Source organism: Pyricularia grisea, assembly GCF_004355905.1.
Source record: "Pyricularia grisea strain NI907 chromosome Unknown Pyricularia_grisea_NI907_Scaffold_2, whole genome shotgun sequence".
NCBI classification, from domain to species: Eukaryota; Fungi; Ascomycota; class Sordariomycetes; order Magnaporthales; family Pyriculariaceae; genus Pyricularia; species Pyricularia grisea.
In genome coordinates, this window is record NW_022156717.1 from 4,584,918 (window position 1) to 4,605,679 (window position 20,762).

Consider the following 20,762-nt stretch of genomic DNA (forward strand, 5'->3'; position numbering starts at 1 on the left):
TCAGAGGCTTTCATGAGAGTAGGTACTGAAAGAAGCATTGTCAGTGACACCTGATGTGTTTTGACTTCCGATTTGGTGGTTAGTCTACGTATCTGGGTTGAGTCGTCTCTTTCTTGGGTTGCACTTACCGCAAAACCGGCGAAAAAGGCCTTACTGATCTTTATCTTACCTTACCTACCTAGGTAGGTACCTAAGGTAGGTAGGTACATGCCTACTCTCCCTTCTTGCTACCGCAGTAGCACACAGGTGGGCAGACTTTCTCCCCATCTTGTCTTGAATTAGCAAGTGGTACAAGCCTTCTGCGCATGCCCGAATGTCTGCCGATGGATGACAGACAGGGTTGAGTGTCGGACAAGAGTTTGTTGACGTTGTCGATCTTTGAGGTCTCTCTGAAAGTCCGATTTGGCCTTGCCCCCCCTAAGTACCTTGTCAGGTCCTCGGCTCGGTACTTTTCTACCTGCGCCCCCGTCCCTCTGCTTCCACAGCAAAGTTTCGTTTTTTCCTTCTTGTTGCTTAGATGATATAGAGCAAGGTGCCATCCAATTTTGGACTCGACTCAGAATGATCACCTACTTTATTCTAGTCTTGACCATTTTAGGCTCATGGACAGATCTCAGGCTTGTTTGGTCTTGTACGGGGCGCTACTGGATCAGGGCTTCTATCAGACCAGTCATGCCATTACCAGCCACGCCACTTCTGCTGTTCATCGTCGGAGCTGCATGTCTAGTCCCATCAGTCATCGCTGCCACGGCCTATGATTATGGATTCGACACAGGGCCTCTTATCAGGAGACAGGTCAGCGAGAATGGGAACAACCCAAGGAATCGCATTGTTGCCAAGGGAGTTCGCCGTTCCAACGAGAGTAAATCGGTACCGCTGCGTCAAGAGATCCGAGAGTTTCAGGAAGATGGCGACCAATGGACGCTATTTATTCTGGGCCTGAGCCTGATGCAGTTTGACGATCAGGATGAGCCCATTTCCTTCTATCAAATCGCCGGTACGTTATCTGGCAGTTCCACCGATAGATATGGATGAGATGGGCGAAAGCTAACTCGGGACTGATAAACATGGCATCGGTGTTTAGGCATTCACGGTGTGCCATTTGTGGAATGGAATGGTGTCCAGGCAACTCCTGGAAACGAGCTGGCAGGCTATTGTCTCCATGAGAACACCTTGTTTCCCACTTGGCATCGCCCATACTTGGCTCTGTATGAGGTAAGCCTTTTCTTTTGTCACCCGGTACACTGACAGATGATTTCCCAAGAGCTCCGATACCATGCAAGGAGATAGATACAGGGGCACAAGGTTTCTCTTTTGATGAAGAGGTCTCGGCCTGTGTGACCAAGAGAAAAAAGAACCGTCCGGAACTGATATTGTTGCGCTGCAGCAAATTCTTCATAACCACATTCAACAAATTGCGTCCTGGTACAAAGACGCGTCGACTAGAAAACGATACCAGCGCGCTGCTGCCAACTTTCGCATCCCTTATTGGGATTGGGCAGCCACGCCTCCTGAGGGCGAGAGCCTGCTGCCTTTGGTAGTGAGTGGAAGCCCTGTGGTAGAAGTTGCTGGCCCCAATGGAGTACAAAACATCTCAAACCCCTTGTACGCATATGAATTCCGTCCCCTCGATGCTTCTGCCTTCTACATAGCGCCTGTAAGTACCCCCCCTCCCAATGTGAAACAGACAGCCATAAATCATGGACTGTGTCTGTCGGGAGAGCAGCCAACACTCATCATCTCATTGTTTCTTCGGTAGTGGGACCACTGGGACCGGACGCTTCGATCACCAAGCAGCCAAGACTCAGAGGCAACGTCCAACAACACAAAGGTGGGCTTGGCCCTCGACCAAAATCGTGAAGTGCTTCAGCAGCGCGTATATACCATCTTGTCGAGTTATGACAACTACACCACCTTCAGCAACGAGGCATGGTTCCCAAAAGGGGACAGCAGGCACGACTCGATCGAGTCTGTCCACGACGCCATACATAGCATCGCGGGACTTGGTGGACATATGACCTACATACCCTTCTCATCGTTCGACCCCATCTTCTGGTTGCATCATACCAACCTCGATCGCCTGTTTGCACTCTGGCAGGTCGTGCACCCAGACGTGTGGATAGAACCACAACCAGCGAGCATGGCGTCCTATACAACCTCGGCAGGGGAAATAATGACTTCTAGGACTCTGCTGGCCCCCTTTTTCGCCGACGTAAACGGCACCTTCTGGACCTCGGACACGGTGAGGGACCCCGAGGTTTTCCAATACAACTACAAGGAGACGAGCGGGGCCAGGTTCACTGGAAAGCCGCAGACAGAGGATGAAACGGCGGCCCAGATCCGGGTCATCTCAACCATCAACAGACTCTATGGGCAGTCGAGCCCTGCACGCCTGGCTTATTCTCCATCGTCCATGCACAGGTCAAAGAATTTCAAGGCGCAGATCGGCAACACCTTCACCGATGCAGAAGCGACCGCTCCTTTGTCGAGCTCGATTTTGTATCGTGGCCGCAGCTACCGTGACTGGACGATCAACGTACACGTCGAGAAACAGGAGCTTGGGACCACATACTTTGTCCACATCTTCAATGGCTCCCCACCGGCCGCTGCAGACAGTTGGATATCTGCTCCCAATCTCATAGGAACGCTTAGCATGTTTGCTTCACCCAACAGCATAGGCATGGGGGCAGGGGCTGGCGCAAATAAGATCAACCTCGTATCTGGCGCAATCCCCCTGACGGCACACCTGGCGGGAAAAGTAGCCGATGGCGAGCTGACAAGTTTGGAGGTCGACCAAGTAGAACCCTACCTGAAGCGTCTACTGCAGCTACGTTTAGTGCTGGCCGATGGGACAATCGTCGATAGAAGTGCCGTGTCGAGTCTTCATATATCGCTTGTCAGCTCCGAGGTCATGGCGCCCGAGACCGAATTCGAGCTTCCGAAGTGGGGAGAATCTGTTCAGCATTTTGACATCTGCTGAGAGGAGGCAATCATGATGACACTAAGCTTTAGTTGGCCCGCAGTTTCGCTTGCGGTGAATATGTTGACAGTGAACTCGCAGGTCCTTTTCATAACCATATATCATTTTCGTTTATCGGGCATACAGTCAAATAAGATGATGAGGTTAATGTCAATTATATTGTATTAGTTTGACTGACTATTGTCGAATGCTTTCCCTCCCAAACACCCGCGGTAAGTGGCTATCAAGTACGTCTTGTACATCTTCAATAAACTCATCTAAATGCCATCCCTCAAAGGTGTAGATTGTCGCTTGTTTGAAGCGGGTGTTGCTTTTCTTTGTCAAATCAAGAGCGGGACCAAGATATGAGGGACGAAATAAAGAAATAAAGGAGAGATATGAAAAAAAAGAAGAAAAGGAAAACCAGTAACAAGTCTTCACGTAGCTCAAAAATATATGTCATAGTGAGCAGCAGCACAGGAAACTGACGAGGCGACGCTTATGATTCAAGAGGCCAGATTACAATACGCCGGCAGAATGTCCAGGGATCAAAATCCAGAAGCTGCAAATGAAAAGATACAAAAAACACAGCGCCAAGATATGACCGAAAAAAAAGGCCAGTATGAAATGTGAGACGAGGACCATAGAAGCTTGACTCTTTTATTTTCTTCTTTTCTTTCTTTTTTTTTACGCTCCAGGAAGCCAGCTCTTCTTCTTCTTGACCTTGGTATCCTCCATACCCTTGAGGATGTCGTCAAACGACATGCCGGGATCGCCACCGGTCACGGTGCTGTTGTGTCGAGAGTGATCCTTGGCATGGCTGGGCGGCTGGCCGTTGTTGCCCATGACCTGCAGGTTGCCGGCAGAGTAGCTGCGGCCCATGTGCGTGCGAGCCGACTGCGCAAAGGGTGCCGAGGGCGACTCCATCTCCCCCGTGGCGCCAGAGGCGGGAGAGTTGAGGTTGAGGAGCGACCTGTTGCTGCCGCTATATGGGCTTCCGGTTGCGCCTGGGGGACCGGCGGCCGGATCCATGTCGACGGGCTCGAGACCAAAGGCGATGCTCGACCGCCAGTGGCCCGAGACACGGTTCCGTGTCGACGCGCCGGCCGGGGACTGCCGGCGAGGTCGAAGCATGGGCGACCCCATACCGCTCGCGGTTGGAGATGCCGATCCTGGCGTGCCTGTGCCCATGGTGGGTGAGCCTGACCCATCGCCGTCCATGCCCGAGAAGCCGGGACGAGGCGGCTCGAGCGGCGACATTAGAGGGGGCACCATCTGCTGCGACTGGGCCATCACTCCCTGGCCAGACCCTTCGGCCTCGTCCATGGCCGCTGCGGCCTCGGCCCACTTCTTGGCGGCTTGCCAGCAGTGAGATCGGTCGTATGTGGCCTCGACCGAGAACAGTACCGCATCCGCCGACAACTCGACCTGCTTGTCCTGGTCCACAAGCTTGAACCACATCTAGAACGAGAACGCGTTAGTATGCCTTAAAAACAACCATCTGCTCCAGAAAATATTGACTGACCTTGCGAACACTGGCACCGTCCTCCATCCATGGCGGATCACCCTTGGGAGGCATGCACAGGAAGTACTCCACACCCTCGGTGAAGCGTACCCCTGGGGCGTCAACTGCAAGCATGGGAAGTGCTTGGATGACGACGTAGAGGAAGATCCAGCAGCCGAATCTGAAATCCGAGAGCTCCGACGAGTTCTTGCCCTTGGCCTCGGCCAAATCATACTGCTTGAAGGCGTCGAGGAAGGAGTGCTGCAGGCTGTCAGTGTCGAAGTTGTATGATCGCCGCATCACCAGTATAAGCTCGTGGCTCTTGACGCGCCTATCGACAGCGGCCTGCTCTTTTGCCGAAAGCTGATCGTACGTTTCCAGGATTGTCTTCATTGTCGGCATCTAGATGGCAAATTGGGTTAGTTTCCTGCTGCGACTTCCTAAATTTCTATACCAAAATTTAGCCATCCCGCTGCCTGACTTACCTTGGGAACATCAAATGGTATAGGAGGTAGTACGGGTGGCGACGAGTTGTCCTGCAGGTAGGGAAAGTGGCTACGTTAGCACGATGGCTTCGCCTGTCTATGCGTGAACTAGACAATCTAGTGGGGGAAAAAAAAGCTTACATATTCTTCCAATAATTTGCGAAGTGCCACAATCTCGGCATGTGCTGGGTCGACTGGCCCATCGTGCGTAGCCTGGTTGAACATACGCGTCGTCATCTGCTCGCGGTCAACCAGGAGGTCGTAAAGGGCACAAAGATCTGAGTAAAGAGTCTTGAGAACCTGACGATTCAAGCCACTCTCGGTAAAGGGATTCTTCTTGCTGCGAGCCTTGGGCGGCCAACTTCCAAACTGATGCTTGTAGTACTTGAGTATGAAGCTGCGCATGCTGATGAAGCTATTCTTCCAGTTCTTGAAGCGAACGTGCCTGAAATCAGGATTTGATGTAGAGTTGGCAATGCCAGCAAAGATACCCGGGAAAGCCATGTCGTCTAGGCGAGTGCAGAAGTTGTGCCTGCGACTTTCCAGGTCGAAGTGTGAGCGCTCTGGAGGAGGTCTATGGTCAGTATATATTTCGGTTCGTGGAACAGAACGAAAATCGAATAGGACCGAGCGGCTTGCTTACCAAGACGATCCCTGGTTGTTCGGGTGAGCTGAGTATAAACCGGTGACTTGAGATCCATGATGGCCTCCCACTTGCCAACGGCGTGCACAAAGGCCTCATTGTAGAGTTCCCAGGATCGCATCTGCTCGGCAATCATGAGGCTCTGGACCGTCTTTTCCGTGCTGTGCTTCACGTCCGCAAGCCCAAACTGATCCGTGTAAAACGACATGCTTAGGTCCACGTCCCTGCCAAAGGACATGCCGTCCGGGCTCGAGAAACCATACTCGCGAAGCAAACCTGCGATGCGCAACAGCACATGAAAGAGCGAGGGGTTTTCCAAGGTTGCCACAAGCGGTTGGCCTGTCAGGAAGGCAAAGAAATTTCGAATGTCGATGAGACGCTCAAGCGGCGGCAGGCCCTGCGCCGCCTTGGGCCAAGTTGGCGTCTCGGTGAGGAACAGGCGCAATATTCCACTGCCGTCGCCACCTGGGGGCGGACTGGGCGTCTTTTGCACATTTCGGCGAGCGTCTTCTGCGCTCAAACTATCCCGTCCACTGAAGCTGTTTATCCGCTCTCGGCTGCCGGCGGGCGACGAGGTCATCTCGGCTCGCAGCAGGTCATCGAATACGCTAGAGTCTGCAAAAATTCCACCAGGAAGCCTGAAGCTAGGTCCTGCACCACTGTCCCTAGGAAGCAGAAACACCATGACATCACCCGATTCATTCCAGAGCTCCGGTACCTATACCATTTTGAGTTAGTAGCTGTTTGCAAAAAGGGGAAAAGATGGGGGGACGACAGCATAAAACAAATAATGCCCTGTTGGGATGAACCATGGGGGTGGGAGTTTCATCACCTTTTCACCATTCGACAGATAGCTGGTACCGTACTCAGCCTTGCTATCAGGGCCGAGGATCCAAGCTGCACTGTTCGAGCCTTGGGCTGCAGGTCCATGGTCGGGGGCCTCCTTGCCACGACTACCGGGAAGCCAGCTTTTTCGGAGCCTTCCGCGACTAGGACTGTGCCCATGGGCGGGCTTTCTCTCGCCGGAATGTGCCGATTGAGCCCTAGAGTTTGCCGACTGAGGCCTGGATGTCGCTGGCGTTGAGGCTTGTGTGCTTTGCGGGCCCTCGGTCCTTGACTTGACGATCTTGGATCCTGGAGACGGGTGCGCCGACACACTCCTCCTCCCGCGCTGCGGTTCGGGAGAAGGAGAGACTTGACGGGGGCGGGGTTGTAGCTTCTTCTGCTGCTTCCCCTTTGCTTCCGGTTCGGCCTGCCGTTGACGCGGTGCAACAATGTCTGAGCCGGGCGGGGAATCGGACGGCGGTTTTGTCATAGCACCGCTCAGAGAGTTATCTTTAGGTGGGGGCGGTGGCGGTGGCGTGGGGTCTAACGACTTGGAGGCCTTGTGACTGAAGTTGCGCATCATGCGGGCGTCGGGATGCTTGCGCTGTGCGTCTGGACTTTGGTGAAGCGGGATGGTGTTGCCGGCATCCGTGACCGGCGCGAGGGGAGGCGGGAGATTGGGCGAAGAAAAGTCGAGGTAGCCGGCGGCGGCGGCGGTGGCGTCCGAGTGAGATGGGGCTTTACGATGGGCAGGGGAAGCCGAGCGATCATCACGGGGATGCGGGGGAACAGGCTTGCGGCTTATCGACAGTCGGGAGGTGGGAGGGCCTCGATCGGAGGGTATCGCGGGCGCCGCTCGTTCAGGGGGAGGCAACTCTGTAGCTGGCGATTTAGTCTTGCGGGTCGAGAAGAAGGACTTTAGTGTAGGTGACGACTGCTTGGGGGGCCAGGCAGTCAGGGACAAGCGTTTGAAGTTCCGTTGCCTGTCCGCCACCGGAGGAGAACTGGCAGCGGTGGTGAAGCTGCTGATGCTGCCGCTGCTGTCGGTCAGCGTGCTCGCGGTCTCTCCGAGCACTGGCTGGGTAGAGGCACGTTGGTGCGACCGCCTAATGTGGTCCTGCAGCGCATCGTATTCATCCTTTTGCTGCAGCTCCTGCAGCCGCGGCCGTCCCTGTGGTACGCTCAGGCTCGTATCTGTGCGACCAAACGACTTGGGACTGACGCTGGCGTCTAATTCCTCATCGCGCGGGACGAGGAACACGGACGACACGGGCCGCGGGCGCAACCGGGGCCTTGGTGGTTGCGCTGACTGCTGTTGGTGCTGTTGATGATGCATCTGCTGCTGCCGCTGCTGGTGCTGTTGCATCTGCTGCGTCTGGCGCTGGTGATCTCGGGGCTGCGAAGACGGCTCCGTGTTCTCCTTGTCTTCACTGTTGCAAGAATCGCCGGTGGATAGGAGGGAAGTGGGCAAAGAAGGTGCAGAAAGACGGTTGGAACGATTTGAAAAGAAGCTCATAACTGAAAGACGCCTCTCTTTGGAGGACTTACTAGAAGCCATCTTGACGACGCGGGCCGTTGGCTGTCTTGGTCTGGTGTATCAAGAGACCAGACTTGGATCCAAACGAGCAACACACGGGACAAGGTGAGGTAGGTAGAGCTCTTTCAGAGCCACGAGTAGTCCGTATAGTGCGTAGATGATCGTGGACACGGTCGTGAGGGCGAGACTCTTTCACCTTTTTTTTTTTCTCGGCTTGCCCCCCTGTCTGCTTTCTTCTGGCGCTGGGAAACCAGGCCGGACTGGTTGGCTAGCTTCCCTGCTTTTACGAAAAGCATGTATGTTACCTACCTTCCCTGCTTCCGCGCTTGGTTCGGAGGTCTCGGTTTCGCGGCTGGCGGGTACACCAAAACCTACGCTTCTGGGGGATGTGAGGGGGGGGTAACCAGGCGAGGGGGAGCGAGCAAGCTGAGCTTGTTTGTTTGGTGGCAGTCTAGCCTAGGCACGGTATGAGCACTTCCGATCGAGACCAGATTGGTTCTCTCTGGCGTAGTTTTTTTTTTTTTTTTTTTTTTTTTTTTTTTTTTTTTTTTTTTTCTGCAGACTGGGCTGTTTGTTAGAATACCATACTGTGCAAAACCAGACCTGTTCAAGTTACGTAGACAGCAAGGCGGCATGTGGGCTTGGAAACGGCGTCTTCGGCCGGGATGGTGAGGCCAGCCAAGTGGGTCTTGGCGGTAGCTGGGCGGTGCAGCTGGGCGGGTTTCCGGGTGGGTCTGTGGATATGAGTGAGGCTTGGTACCTGGTAGCACAGGTGAGTTGAGGCAACGAGTTATGCATGGTATTGTTACGAGCGACTGGTACAGTAGTATCAAACGGGGAGTTTTTTGCTTTCTTTTTTGCTGTTTTCGGGTTGTATGAAGGAAAAAAAAAATCTTAGTCTCGTACTGTACCAGGTCCCCTAGCAATGTGCAGTACTCCGTGCTTCTATCGGCGGAAATAATTGGGTAGATCAGACCCGTCAGCTCATCATCGTCTGAGACCCTTGTAACTTTGACTTTTTTTTTTTGCCCTTTATGTTTTTTTTTATGTGCGTGTAGGTCTAGACAGTATTGTTTCTTCTCTGCTTTTCTTGGCTTTGAACTTTTGTTTTGTTGGCAATCAAAAAAGTTCCTTTGCGGCTGTGAGGGGTCCTTCGAAATGACAAGAAGCAAAGCGATCCAAAATCTTCGCTTGTATGGATGGTCATTTCTCCTATCGATGGTACAATCATTGGCGTCTGACACTAAAGATTGACATGATCAATCAACACAACACAAACTGAAGATCGAAGCTATTGTGTACGATGACGTTTGTTCTCGCTTCATCTTCTCCGGCATAGCAACCCCCCGCCCGCAGACCTTGCAGACAAGCGGGCCGTTCGATTGGCCGGGTCTGGCCACTGTCACCATCCGGAACTTGTCCCCACAGCATGAAAGTTGTTTACAAACGACTTGCGTGGACAGTGTTGTACTGTACAACGAATGAACGTGATCAACAACTTACTATGCACCAGAGGGTCACGGTCGTTTTTTTTTTGAATCGCAGCAATGCCTGATCATCATGCAATCTGTTACTAAACAAACTTACCCCATAACCCACCCCTATACCCGGTTGCTTTCGCGTTTCGATCAATTGCTGCCTCGCTGTTGATGGTTGGCTCCCTAATTAGTACCGGAACCTCGCCTTTTTGTTCTTAATTACTTTTTGCTCAAGCTGGGGGGCCGCTTTAAAATTTCGGTAATCTGATGCTTCTACAGTACGTCACTCGCCCCCCCCCCGACTCTCACGAGATTCTTTTATGAAACAAAAAGTTACATTAATAGGTTTTCCACCTTACGCGCACATCTCGCTATCCGACTCAAGCCTAGTTTGGTGCCCGCGTGTCATCTCCAACAGAGGAAACCCATAGTAAGACACGGAGAGAAAGAGAAAAAAAAGAAGGCTACCCACTTGGATGGCGGGAATAGCGCCTTCTAAGTTCTCCCGTAGTAAGGTACGCGTCAATCATGAGTGTACGTGGACAGTAGTAGTGTGCTGTGTTGGCACTAAGTACTTGGGTACCTTGCCTTACGGTACTGTGCAGGTTCGCCCCCATTTGCCTTGGCTCCCCGCAACAACTCTGTCGGACAGTGTGTGTTCTGATTTCTATTTTCTGCAGGATGATCCCATGTCTTTGTGTTTACGGTATTTTCTGTCTTCAACGACAGGGGTAAGCCTTGGACCAAGTACGAAGGAGCTTTTTCATCTGCTGACAATATTAGCAACACATCGTTCGGATGAATGCAAGGTGCTTCTTTTGCATATCTTCTTCTTCCCTTCTTTGTGTTCTTTGTGTCTTTCTTTTTTTGTTCTGCCTCTAAATTTTTCCTTCGTCTCATATTCTCTTTTTTTGCATTGAGAGCACTCAACCTGTTGACAGCCCATTCAAACCGACTCATTCTTGCACGTGCTCGCAACTAAAACGCTACCAAGCTTACCTTGCTTGCCTTACTGCAAGTATCATGGTTCCAGAGCAAGGTGCTGCTCTCGGCGTTTTGGTATGCCGCATTCAATTATTCTCAACCGAGCAAAATAGTTGGCTAGCGCCTTGTTATTGAATCCGCTGTCGTGGCAACCGGTTGTGTGCCGTCGTTTCGATGCACGCAAAGTCAAGTCTCCAATGTGAAACCACTTTGGATGGAACGTAATTGTAGTATGAATTGTTTTTTTCTCTCTCTGAATCCGTTTCCACACGCTACGCCTGTATAAACCTACAATGTAATGGCTTGGCTCTCTTGATAGGAATCCAATTCGTAAGATCCAGTTGGCGACATTGCATGGCGGCATTACAGATTTTGTATTTTGATATCCACTCTGCTACCAAATCCAGCATGGCTTTTGGAAGCGGAAGCTTACAAAAAGACTGCCGATTCTTGCAAAAGAGCCATGCTCTTGAACACAGTATTACTTTCATGCTGGTCATTACTATCCTTTATTGCATCGCAGACAGCAAGCTACAGGATATTACACTTGCTGGGCAGGCCGCAAGGACCACCATCCTCTCCCTCCGAGTCCTTCTTTGCAGGGACGTTACCGCCAGAGCCGTTGGCTGCGTTGCCAGCCCCGTTCTGACCTTCCGCCTTCTGCTCCTTTGCTGGCTCTGCCTTTTCTGCGGGTGCCCCAGCCTCCGATTTACTGCCATGCAGTCACTTGAAAGCCTTGGACACGTGGTTGTAGAACTCCTCGCCCTGGATCCTGGCGAGCTCGAGCTCCTTCTCAGAGGGCTGCCTCGATCCGTCGCCGCCTGCAAAAGTGCCAGCTCCCCATGGGGATCCTCCGCGAGCCTCGCTCAGGTCGGTCTGGATGCCGAAGCACTTGGTGTATCCCAGGGGGACGTAGATGATGCCGTGGTGGGCAAATGTCGACATGGCAGCGATAGCCGTCGACTCTTGACCGCCACCCTGCGAGGCGGTGGAAATGAAGATGCCGGCGTACTTGCCGTAGAAGCCACCCGTAGCCCACTGCTTACCGGTCTTGTCCAGGAAGGCCTTCCATCTGTTGCAAGCGTCAGCACATAAAAAAGTCACGTCATCAAAGTGGACCTGACTTACTGCCCCGGGAAGTTTCCGTAACGGGTGGGAATGCCAAAGAGGAAGGCATCGTATTCCTCAAGAGTTGCGGGCTTCATGTCATTGTCAGCAAACCTGAGACTATATATCCCGGCGTGGCGACCACTGAGTGGGCTTGACCTACATCGCTGAGGACAGTGACGTCAGTGGGCTTTGCGGGAGCCCCCATCTTGGTGAGGACATCCTGCGGGAGCGTCTCCTCAATCCTTTGTGCAAGTACGTTAGCTTGGAATTGTTTTTTTTTCGAATAAAGTATGGATAGTCGCACTCAAGCGAAACAAGATGAAGTAAAAGGTGGCCTTACTGGAACAGGTCGACCTTGCCACCGGCCTTCTCAATACCAGCCTTCTCGGCTTCGGCCAGCTGCTTGATGTGGCCGTACATGGAGTACTGTTCGAGTGGAACGAATACACGGATAATCAGTCATAAGTCCAATTGGCTGATTGGGTCTATGCTGGCCTCTGCCAACATCCCATGTTTTTGACTTTGCGAAATATCTTTTGAACTCACGTAGACGATGGCGATCTTGGGAGCCATTTTGACGGTGGTTTTCTAGGTTGAGCTGGGAGAAAATCCAAAAGTTTACGGAAGTTGGGATTGGGGTTGAATGTATGTGAGGAGGTGCTCAAATAAGGGTATCAAAGTATATGGTCTAGGGAAGGTAAGTCTGAGAGAACGGGAGACGGTAACCAAGTGGCAGGTAGGTAAGGTATTTATATGCCCCTCTTCCTCTACGTATACCGAGAGATAGCAGTGGGCTACCTGCCAAAGATACGGACGGGCCAGGAATGCACAAACTGGCAAGCCAAGACAGGGATCTGCCGATGTGTTTAGAACAACATGGAAAAGGTCGAACCCCTATCCTCCTCAAGTTCCCACTACATGACAGGAACCTACCTAAGACTACCTTGCCTAACTAACTGTACCTGCCTAAGGTACCTTCTCTTGCGGGGTAAACTACCTAGGTAGCTACCTACCTAGATCGGTAGGCGCGCTTGGATAAGGTAGGTGACTCTTCTTGTTACTGCATCAGCTTCTGTCTGTCTCCAGTCTTGGGGTGTACCGCAGTGTATAGTAAGCATTAATAAACTGCACGCTTGTTGTCATGGTGGGGTTTGGTTTCCCGATCCAGGTTTACTACCGTACCTACGTCCATCCAACGCGATAGATCCTTGTCCCTGGCGAATCAAAATCTATGATGAATTTCTCACAACCACACTGCTCCCTTGCGATTCATACATACATACCTACCATACCTACAGTAGCTAGCTAGAGCCGTCGTTTTATTCTCCCTAAAACAGCACTTGAGATTGAAATCCAGAGGCAAAAGAATAACATGACACTGCCATTGAGTTTGTAAATTAGGCACACTATAGTACATCAGATACCTTCCATGATCAGATATGCCAGCCAGGGAGGTTGCAAACGCGGGGCTATGGGGTTGGGTGCTGCATATAGCTCCTTCCAGGTGTACGTATTACCGTAATTGCATGGATTGTAGTTCCAACAACTCAAATCCAGCCCACCAAAACCCACCCATTATCGGGGCGCCCTCCGACAGCCATGCTGAAGAAAGCGCCTACCTTGTCGGGGCTGTCAAATGCCTTGGTAGGTACCTAGCCTGAGTAGCTCACAGCCTACCGAGTAGGTAATGCTTAATAAGGTCTGACAATTCAAAAACCCGGCGAAAGCCAAAACAACAAGCCATCACACGAGCGGCCCCTTGTGTTTTTAAGCATTTGTCGGGCTGACAAATGATCAAGTCCTTCCTCCAACGCCCTCTTGCATACACTAAGGCACATTACCAAAGCATGGCGTGCCTTGCGTACCCACTATATGTAGTTATGTTTCTTCAAATTACGGTAGAAATAATCGTCGAGAGACCGGAACATTCAAGCCGGTTGACCAGCAACAAGATAGTATTCAATGCAAGTCTCTCTCACTTGACGGGACCTATTTTTTTCTCTTTGCTTTTTCTTTTCTCTCTCTCTCTCTCTCTCTCTCTCTCTCTCTCTCTCTCTCTCTCTCTCTCTCTCTCTCTCTCTCTCTCACACACACAAGTACGTTAACGTAATGTTACTCAGCGCATGTGCGGGGAACACAAAACATCCACAGCACCCCACCGTGTTCCACATCTAGTCTTGGCGATTCCCAGAGTTCCCATCAACATGAACCGAGTAAACTACAAGACTACTCTCGTTGGGGATCTCGTGATGAATCTAGAGCCTAGGGAACATGGTTTCATCCGCCCTGCGCTTCTGGCAAGTTTCAATCGGGAATGGCGCCATAACCGCCGATCAATCACAGATCGCCAGGATTCACCGACTGTTGATTGCGGCTTATTGAGCGTATGCGGGCGCTGCGCAGCTTTCACGATGTCACCCTGGAACACGCGTATAAAAGATTGCATAGAAAGGGAGGGGGGTCTGTGCGGAAAACGCACTCAGAAGAAAATGTTGACATCTATCTTAGTCTTTTTTGGTCATTTTTTTAATCCTTTTTTTTTTTTCAAGTTAAAGAACCAATGGTAGGCCACAAACAGTCGCATGAAATCATCAGGCCTTAATCTGTCCCTTGGTGCGCCAGAGCAAAAGTCGGCTTAAACCTTGGAAAGATACCCCAACAAGCATGCCAGCTGTCGAGTACCCAATTACTCCAAGCCACTGGCTACGCCCGAACCCATTGAGCACGGCTCCGGCGACCGGGGTTCCTACCAACAGAGCCACGCCCGTGGTGAGGAAATTCATGCCCAACCTTGCCCCAACTCTCCCTGGGTCCGGAGTCAACGATATGATGACGCTGGGCATCAGGCTCACTACGCCGCCAGAAAAGCAGCCGTACAGCAGGGCAAATACGATCAACCCGGCAAAATTCTGGATTCCAAACCAGCCCGCCAGAACTACCAGTGCGGCTACACCGCACACCAGCACCATGTTGATGGACCCGGCGCGGTCGGCAACGTGGTTTGGAACGACCCTACCAACGATGCTGCCGGCGTTGAGCACTGTCACTACATAAGGCGAAATATCGGGGCTTGCGAGCCCGTGCATCTCCGCGTAGAGCTGGAGGTAAAAGAACGGCACGAATAGGGTGAGGAATGTGAAGAAGGATGCGCACACTGTGGTCAAGAAGTACGCATCGTGCAAAGCCGTGGGATCAAGGATCCTCCTTCGAGACCCCTCGCTGGGCGGCAGGCGTGTATGCATACATGCCAGAGGTATGGCCGACAATGCCAACAGGATGAATGCTATCGTGCGGGTCGTCCATGCAAACCCGATTCTCGGCTCAAGCTTCGAAAAAATGATGGGAAGCGTGATGCCCACAAGGGGAGAGCCAGTTGATGATAATCCCAAGACGAGGGCTCGCCGCCGGTGAAAGTATTGAGCTAGAATCGCAGCCCCAGGCGAAAAGATCAGGCCCATACCGATACCGGTCATGACGCCCTGCGCAAGAAGCACCTGCCAGTATACTGAGCAGAAAGATATGAGGAATTGACCCAGGACGAGAAGGGCTAGCCCCACGAATATCAGGTGGCGGAAGTAGCCTGCATCGTAGAGTGGGCCCGAGACAAAGCTGACCATCATGAGCAAAGCGCCTTGCACTGATCCAATCCAGGAGATGGATGAGGATGAGACCGAAGAGAGCATGTTGGTTTCGTAATATGTTTGGTAGACACCAAACGCGTTGACTAGGCCCCAGGTTTCGGCAAAGATGATAAAGCAGCCAAGCACCTGGAGCCATGCCGTGATGCCGCCATCAGGGATTGATTCTGCCCCGACTGTGGCTACCGGTGTAGATTCTGCCGAGTCGCTACTATCGGATGGGCTGGTTGCCGAAGACAGGCAGTCCGTGGTGGTGATATTTGAGCTTTCCCGAGCCCCGGTCTTGTATTTTTCTACAATGTGGGCGGTATCTGGGGCTCCCTTCTCGCTCTCGGCTAATGTGTTCATACCGCGGATATTTGTATTGTAAGTAGATAATGGCAGCCCATGCAGAAGTGCTGTGCGGAATTCTGGATTCGAGGATAGCAGGTGAAAGATTGAAGGACCCGAAAACAGATCCCAACCTACGATCGAGACGTGATGCAAATAATCAAGTTCTGAGATGGTAAGTATAATTGTGACTGTATTTATGCAAACGAGTTCCCCTGCGAGCCTCGTTTGTGGCAGTCCCGGGCGAAAATGAATCCGGTCCAATTTGTGAGCATAGGCCGTATATAGGAAAAGGGTAAAAGCTTGACCGCCCTTTGTCGTCAAACATCAAATCAATCCTGAACTATGAATCGACCTGTGGAATTCTTGAATGTGTCGATGAGCGGAGAGATTATAAATTATAAAATGTTGCGCCTTGCGGGGATATGATTGCCCGTCGACGTACGTGTGGGCCAGGGTTGTGCTCGGCACGTCGGCTTGCCTACTGCGGAAATACCGCAGAACGACTCTGGTTCGACAGTTTGGGGCTAAAAGAAGGAGGAGTCTAGACTGGCCAATCCAGTGCAAGTGCCGTAGTCTCGCGCGTGATAAACACCAAAAAAGCCCGTTTGAAGATATTGGGTGCTTTTGTAGCGGTGGAGGTTTTCTAATTGCTGCTGAAACCCTGTGCATGGCTGTTGGTAGGCAAGGCAGGCTAGTCGAACTGAGAACGGGAAGTATAGCGGCCCGCGTCGGGGTTTGGTTGTCAGTGGCAGGGTTCATGTAGCAGTGGAGTGGAGATGCCCATCGTATCCGACATAACTTCCCCTCCTCGCAGTGCCGTCATTGCCACATTGCCTGGGATGAAACTTTCACCACTGCAACGCATCACTCATGCGAGACTGCGTAGCCGGCGCTGTGCCTGCCGCTGCCTTGGGTGCCGTAGCGGCGGGGTTTCCGAGCTTCTTCTGGCTGACGACCTCCTCTTCAACACCTTGGTCCTCTGTGAACAAATCACGCCTCACTCCCCAACGATGAAGTTGTTCATTCAGAACGACCCGCCACCTGGCGATGAGCGGATGAGCTTCCACCACATCCTTAAAAACCACGTCTCCGCCGTCTTGCCCAGGAACCGGATAGGTCCAAGTCCCGTCAGGATCCCAGTAGGTGGTGCCAAAAATCGACCGAGCTGACAAATCCAATCTGGCCTCGCCGAGGAGCGCAGCCAGCCGCTCATCGCCAGGAACCGCAGCGGCGAGGCCTTCGAGCACGCCCACAATCTCGCCGGCGCTCAGCCCCAGCGTGGCCCCGAGCCCGAACCCTTCGTCGAACCCGGCCTGTACGCTCGCCGCCTTGGCTACTGTAACTCCCTCGCGGTAGCCTGCCGTAGTGTGCTCGCTCTGCAGCCGGCGCATGTCCGACGGCTCCGTGGTTAGCGGGGTGCTGCCATGGACGTCTTCCTCAGATCCAAAGATGTCGTCCAGAGTGTCTGTGGCGTGCAGTGCCGCTGGCGGCTCCGTCAGCGCGAGATTCGTTTGTCCAATCGAGGCAAACATGACGCCGTCATCTTCCGAGCGCGGAAGCGGTGTTGGATTCATGTGCATTGCTGTTGAGGCTTGCTATATGTCCCTGGATTTGTTTGCCCACCAACTTGTGTGTAAGGTTTTGTTTTACAAAGCAGCAGAGCAGGCTCCCGGTGGTTGTGCTTCTGAGGACAGAAGAGTGTAAAAGAAGACGAAAAGAAAAAGAACAGAACAGAACAGAATACAAATGATGACCGAGTTGCAATCTTTCACTGTCCAAAGGTTTTCACTAATGTGGCCTTGTTTGTGTTGTCTTGGATTTCGCATCTGGTTAGAATAAGATTTCTGTCTTGGGATTCCCCTCTAGAATTTCTACTTGCCGCCACACTATGTACAGGGTCCACCCCGACCTCCATCATTGAATACTCCACCAGTGCACCCCTTTCAAATCGTCTCGACTGGAGCAGAGTCGTTTCCGGCAGTCAAATGCCAAGGAATGCCATTTCTACAATCTATCTATCGTCGGAACTCGCCTGATTCACGGCAAGGGTGGCAGGTCACACACATATCATAGGATGGAGGGTGGGGGCTTTAGACATGTTCAATCACAATCGTGGTATACATAGGTACCTACCTACCTAAAGTAGGTAGGGTTCGCTGAGTATGTGCAGCACGCTTATACCAACTCTGATCTGACAGTGAAAGTGCATCCTAGGTGCGCATCTCCTATTCCGTACAAGTCAACGTAGAACACGAAAAAAAAATCCCCGCAAACATATAAACCTTACGGACTTTGCGACCCGCCCACATCTTTTAGTTTGCTACTACCGTAGTAGCTTCCTCTGCTTGTTCCAACTCCAGCTCGTTGTTCGGCTTGACTTCCGCTTCAGGGGACCCCTCAGTGACACCTGTGGATTCCTGAACATCAGTCACATCTACGGGCGTCTTGGGTTCTGTTGGTTCCTTCTCAGAGCTAGTCTCTGCCAGAGACCCGTCAAGCCCAGCCGGAGCAGGCTCTACTGAACCCTCGTTATCAACAGGAACGGATTCGGTCGCGACAGAGACATCCTCAGAGGGAGAAATCTCGACAGGATCGGCTGACTGAGTCGCTTCGGCAGTTTCCGGTCCCGGAGACTCTGTCTTTAGATCCACAGTTTGCTGGCTCGTCTTGGATGCTTCGTCCACGACAGGATCCACCTCGGAAGCTTCTGCCGGAACGACATGCGCCTCATCTGTCTTGGGTTCCAGGGTCTTAACCTGGGGCACTGGCACCGGCTCTGGCTCGGACACTGGCTTTGTCTCGAGCGCTGGTGCTGCCTGGGGCATTGGCTCTGGAGCCTTTGCAGCCTCCGGCTTGCCTCCCGTCTTGGCACCAACCCCCTGCGACTTCGGCTTACTTGTCGTCTTCGAAGCTGCGCCTTTTTGCGAGGCTGCCTTTTCTTCGGACTCGCTGGGTTGTTTGGCCACGATAGGTTTGGACGAGGCCTTCCTCACCGCGGCATCACTCTTAGCAACTGTCTTCTTGGCGGCGCCTGCGACGATATCTTTGTTGGCAACGGGGCGCTTCGTGGCAGTGGAGATACCCGGAGTCTTACGAGGTGGGCTTGCCGCAACCTTCTCGTGCGTCTTGGAACTGGAGGCCTGTGTTGGACGCATCATGCGCGCAAGGAAACCCTCGTCCACAGGTTTCTCCCGCTTCGTGACAGGGTGGTCGACAGCCGCCGCCTTGGGCGGAGGCCCAATGCTTGGCCTAGGTCGGTTGATAGTGGAGCTCTGCCTCCTCAAAGTGCCACCCGTCGTCGTGCTAGTCCTACTCGGGGACCTTGACTCAGGATTCTGGTAGCTACCAGACTGGCGTGACGATGACGGCCGACCAGTCCCTGTCCTAGTGGCAGATGCAGCTGTGTGTGTGGTGAGACCTGCGGGGAGCGCTACAGGCCGCGTTGGAGACTTGGGCTTGGGCTTGACGAATCCCACACCTCGATCAAGGCTATCAGATGGGGAAATCTGAACCGTGGGCGGTTTCTTGGTTACAGTGCCAGATCCTGTTGCTTTAGTAGCCGCCTTGGGGGTGAGCTTTGGCGTGGCAGACTTTTGAGGGTCCAAAGTCCTCTTCTCCGGAGTCTTGGCCGGTAATTTAGGACCCTTGGCCGGGCTAGTTGGGGTTTTGGTCGCAGCGGGAGACTTGGCGGGACGACTGCTACTTTTCGTTGTCGTTACGGATAGTGCCTTTGGCCCTTTGGCATCGGTCTTGCCGTTATCTGCCTTGGCCGCTTCCTTAGCTGGAGAAGCCTTGGTTGCAGCCTTGGGTTTGTCCCTCTCAACAGCCGTCTTTCCATTAAGATTTTGACCCTGATCGGGCTTTGTAGCTTTGAAAGTTATGCTCGAACCCTCAACTTGTGCCGGACCCGTAGTCTTGTCATCGTTTGAACCAGAAGCAAATTTACCGGGGGCCGATGGCGTCCGCTGAGCGAATGTGGCATCCTGGCTTGGTTTCGGTGAGTCGTGCAACGGCGATTGTGGAATTGACTCCATTTGAAATGGCTTGGTCTGTTGCTGAAGTCGATCGGTAAAGGATGGAGGTGTGTCTTGCGCCGACTGTGACCTTGAAGCGGTGGTTGATTGGATGTCTGTGTCGTCGGATGTTTTCTTGGAGTTGGAGAGTACGGAGTCGGAGCTGGGGTCTCTTTTTAGTCCCACCCTGCCGTCTTTTTCAACAACTGCGACAAAATTGGTTCGAATCTTGGAAAGCGGGCGAGGTGATTCTGTGCCTATTCAGATGTACTCGATCTCGGTGAGTATATTTTCACGCGCGAAAAAAAGAACGTAGGACTTGGACACTCGAGCAAGAAATGCAACAAGGCATACAAAAGCCCGAGAGTGAGGCTAGGATCGATTTGTGTTGTTTCATTGTGTTGAGAGGGTGAATATGGGAGCAGAGGAGGATTGACTAACCTGCAGATAAACCTGGTGACCTCCCTCGTTCTGGCGTATCCTCCTTGTTGCCACTCTCAAACATCGCCCGCAGACCAGAAACTGACCCTATTTTGCTCATGGTCACGACTGCCGACACAGCGGTTTATAAGGGACGATCTGGATTGTCGGCTACTCAGGGGGGGACTTGGAGCTGAGGTTTGTCAAAAGCCCAGGGCCTGACACTGTCCGAGGACGTCAACCGAATCAGAGGCGACTTTGGCGCACCGTCGGGAGTTGGAGAAGCAAAGCAAATAAGGCAGCTCAACACCTTACGCGCGTAAGATTCCGGCTCTTTAATTAAGTAGGTAGGTAGACGGAGGTACCTGGCAACCTTAGGTGTGTTGCAGCTAATGTCTTTGGGGGGAAAAGTCAAGAGTTGCTACGTAGCGGCAATAATGGTCGTCGATGCTGAAGAATATAAGAGGGGAAACAATGTGCAAACAAAATTAAAATAAGAGGCTTCGGTCATGTACGAAAGTGGTAAAGAGGACCTCGTGTGATTAGAAAGAAAACAATTGGCACCCGAGGAAAGAAATCGTCAAGGTCGATCGTTCGTTGGGAGTTTGCTTGTCGACTCTGGTACAGGAAGACCTGATGGTGGGGAGCCTCATCAGGCTTATGATTGGTAGACGAAAGGTAAGGTGTGTCTTTTTTAAGGCTAAGCCAAATGACAGCTTCTGGGTTGTGGATTCAGGGGTTTACCAAGGAGGTATACGTAAAGCTTCGAAATCACAGAGTTGGCCAAAAGATGCCAAATACGTGTTTTGATCAGTGACACCTTGGTAATAGAT

The 20,762-nt window shown here is 52.3% G+C and overlaps 7 protein-coding genes across 7 annotated transcripts; 1 reads left to right on the top strand and 6 right to left on the bottom strand.

The window, feature by feature from the left end:
• Positions 1-672: 672 nt before the first annotated feature.
• On the top strand, positions 673-2,980 carry PgNI_03926 (uncharacterized protein; the record flags this gene model as incomplete). Its single annotated transcript, XM_031123978.1, has 4 exons — positions 673-997; positions 1,085-1,215; positions 1,388-1,657; positions 1,760-2,980. The coding sequence occupies 4 exons, from the start codon at positions 673-675 to the stop codon at positions 2,978-2,980; spliced, it is 1,947 nt and encodes a 648-aa protein (XP_030984596.1).
• Positions 2,981-3,122: 142 nt separating this feature from the next.
• PgNI_03927 (uncharacterized protein) lies at positions 3,123-8,487 on the bottom strand. Its single transcript, XM_031123979.1, has 6 exons — positions 6,424-8,487; positions 5,592-6,309; positions 5,090-5,511; positions 4,949-4,999; positions 4,485-4,865; positions 3,123-4,420 (listed from the first exon to the last, which is right to left on the bottom strand). The coding sequence occupies exons 1-6, from the start codon at positions 7,972-7,974 to the stop codon at positions 3,647-3,649; spliced, it is 3,897 nt and encodes a 1,298-aa protein (XP_030984595.1). The 5' UTR covers positions 7,975-8,487; the 3' UTR covers positions 3,123-3,646.
• A 725-nt stretch (positions 8,488-9,212) lies between these two features.
• Positions 9,213-9,545, bottom strand: PgNI_03928 (uncharacterized protein; the record flags this gene model as incomplete). Its single annotated transcript, XM_031123980.1, has 2 exons — positions 9,213-9,423; positions 9,541-9,545. 2 exons carry the CDS (start codon positions 9,543-9,545, stop codon positions 9,213-9,215), a joined length of 216 nt encoding a protein of 71 aa, XP_030984602.1.
• Positions 9,546-10,018: 473 nt separating this feature from the next.
• On the bottom strand, positions 10,019-12,319 carry PgNI_03929 (uncharacterized protein). The gene is made up of 5 exons (XM_031123981.1): positions 12,072-12,319; positions 11,866-11,951; positions 11,686-11,767; positions 11,544-11,614; positions 10,019-11,487 (listed from the first exon to the last, which is right to left on the bottom strand). The coding sequence occupies exons 1-5, from the start codon at positions 12,096-12,098 to the stop codon at positions 11,139-11,141; spliced, it is 615 nt and encodes a 204-aa protein (XP_030984601.1). The 5' UTR covers positions 12,099-12,319; the 3' UTR covers positions 10,019-11,138.
• A 1,797-nt stretch (positions 12,320-14,116) lies between these two features.
• On the bottom strand, positions 14,117-15,511 carry PgNI_03930 (uncharacterized protein; the record flags this gene model as incomplete). Its single annotated transcript, XM_031123982.1, has 1 exon — positions 14,117-15,511. The coding sequence occupies one exon, from the start codon at positions 15,509-15,511 to the stop codon at positions 14,117-14,119; it is 1,395 nt and encodes a 464-aa protein (XP_030983383.1).
• Positions 15,512-16,344: 833 nt separating this feature from the next.
• On the bottom strand, positions 16,345-17,076 carry PgNI_03931 (uncharacterized protein; the record flags this gene model as incomplete). Its single annotated transcript, XM_031123983.1, has 1 exon — positions 16,345-17,076. The coding sequence occupies one exon, from the start codon at positions 17,074-17,076 to the stop codon at positions 16,345-16,347; it is 732 nt and encodes a 243-aa protein (XP_030983384.1).
• A 504-nt stretch (positions 17,077-17,580) lies between these two features.
• Positions 17,581-20,488, bottom strand: PgNI_03932 (uncharacterized protein). Its single transcript, XM_031123984.1, has 2 exons — positions 19,951-20,488; positions 17,581-19,766 (listed from the first exon to the last, which is right to left on the bottom strand). The coding sequence occupies exons 1-2, from the start codon at positions 20,048-20,050 to the stop codon at positions 17,809-17,811; spliced, it is 2,058 nt and encodes a 685-aa protein (XP_030983381.1). The 5' UTR covers positions 20,051-20,488; the 3' UTR covers positions 17,581-17,808.
• Between the last annotated feature and the right edge of the window lie 274 nt (positions 20,489-20,762).

Coding starts and splice junctions, on each gene's coding strand:
- PgNI_03927 (XM_031123979.1), bottom strand. CDS start 7,974: ATGGCTTCTAGTAAGTCCTCCAAAGAGAGGCGTCTTTCAGTTATGAGC. Junction 6,310..6,423: donor ATCTGTCGAATGGTGAAAAG/GTGATGAAACTC, acceptor AAAATGGTATAG/GTACCGGAGCTCTGGAATGA. Junction 4,866..4,948: donor TACCATTTGATGTTCCCAAG/GTAAGTCAGGCA, acceptor TTTGCCATCTAG/ATGCCGACAATGAAGACAAT.
- PgNI_03932 (XM_031123984.1), bottom strand. CDS start 20,050: ATGAGCAAAATAGGGTCAGTTTCTGGTCTGCGGGCGATGTTTGAGAGT. Junction 19,767..19,950: donor GTCACCAGGTTTATCTGCAG/GTTAGTCAATCC, acceptor ACATCTGAATAG/GCACAGAATCACCTCGCCCG.
- PgNI_03929 (XM_031123981.1), bottom strand. CDS start 12,098: ATGGCTCCCAAGATCGCCATCGTCTAC. Junction 11,768..11,865: donor GGCAAGGTCGACCTGTTCCA/GTAAGGCCACCT, acceptor ACTTGCACAAAG/GATTGAGGAGACGCTCCCGC. Junction 11,488..11,543: donor TACGGAAACTTCCCGGGGCA/GTAAGTCAGGTC, acceptor CGCTTGCAACAG/ATGGAAGGCCTTCCTGGACA.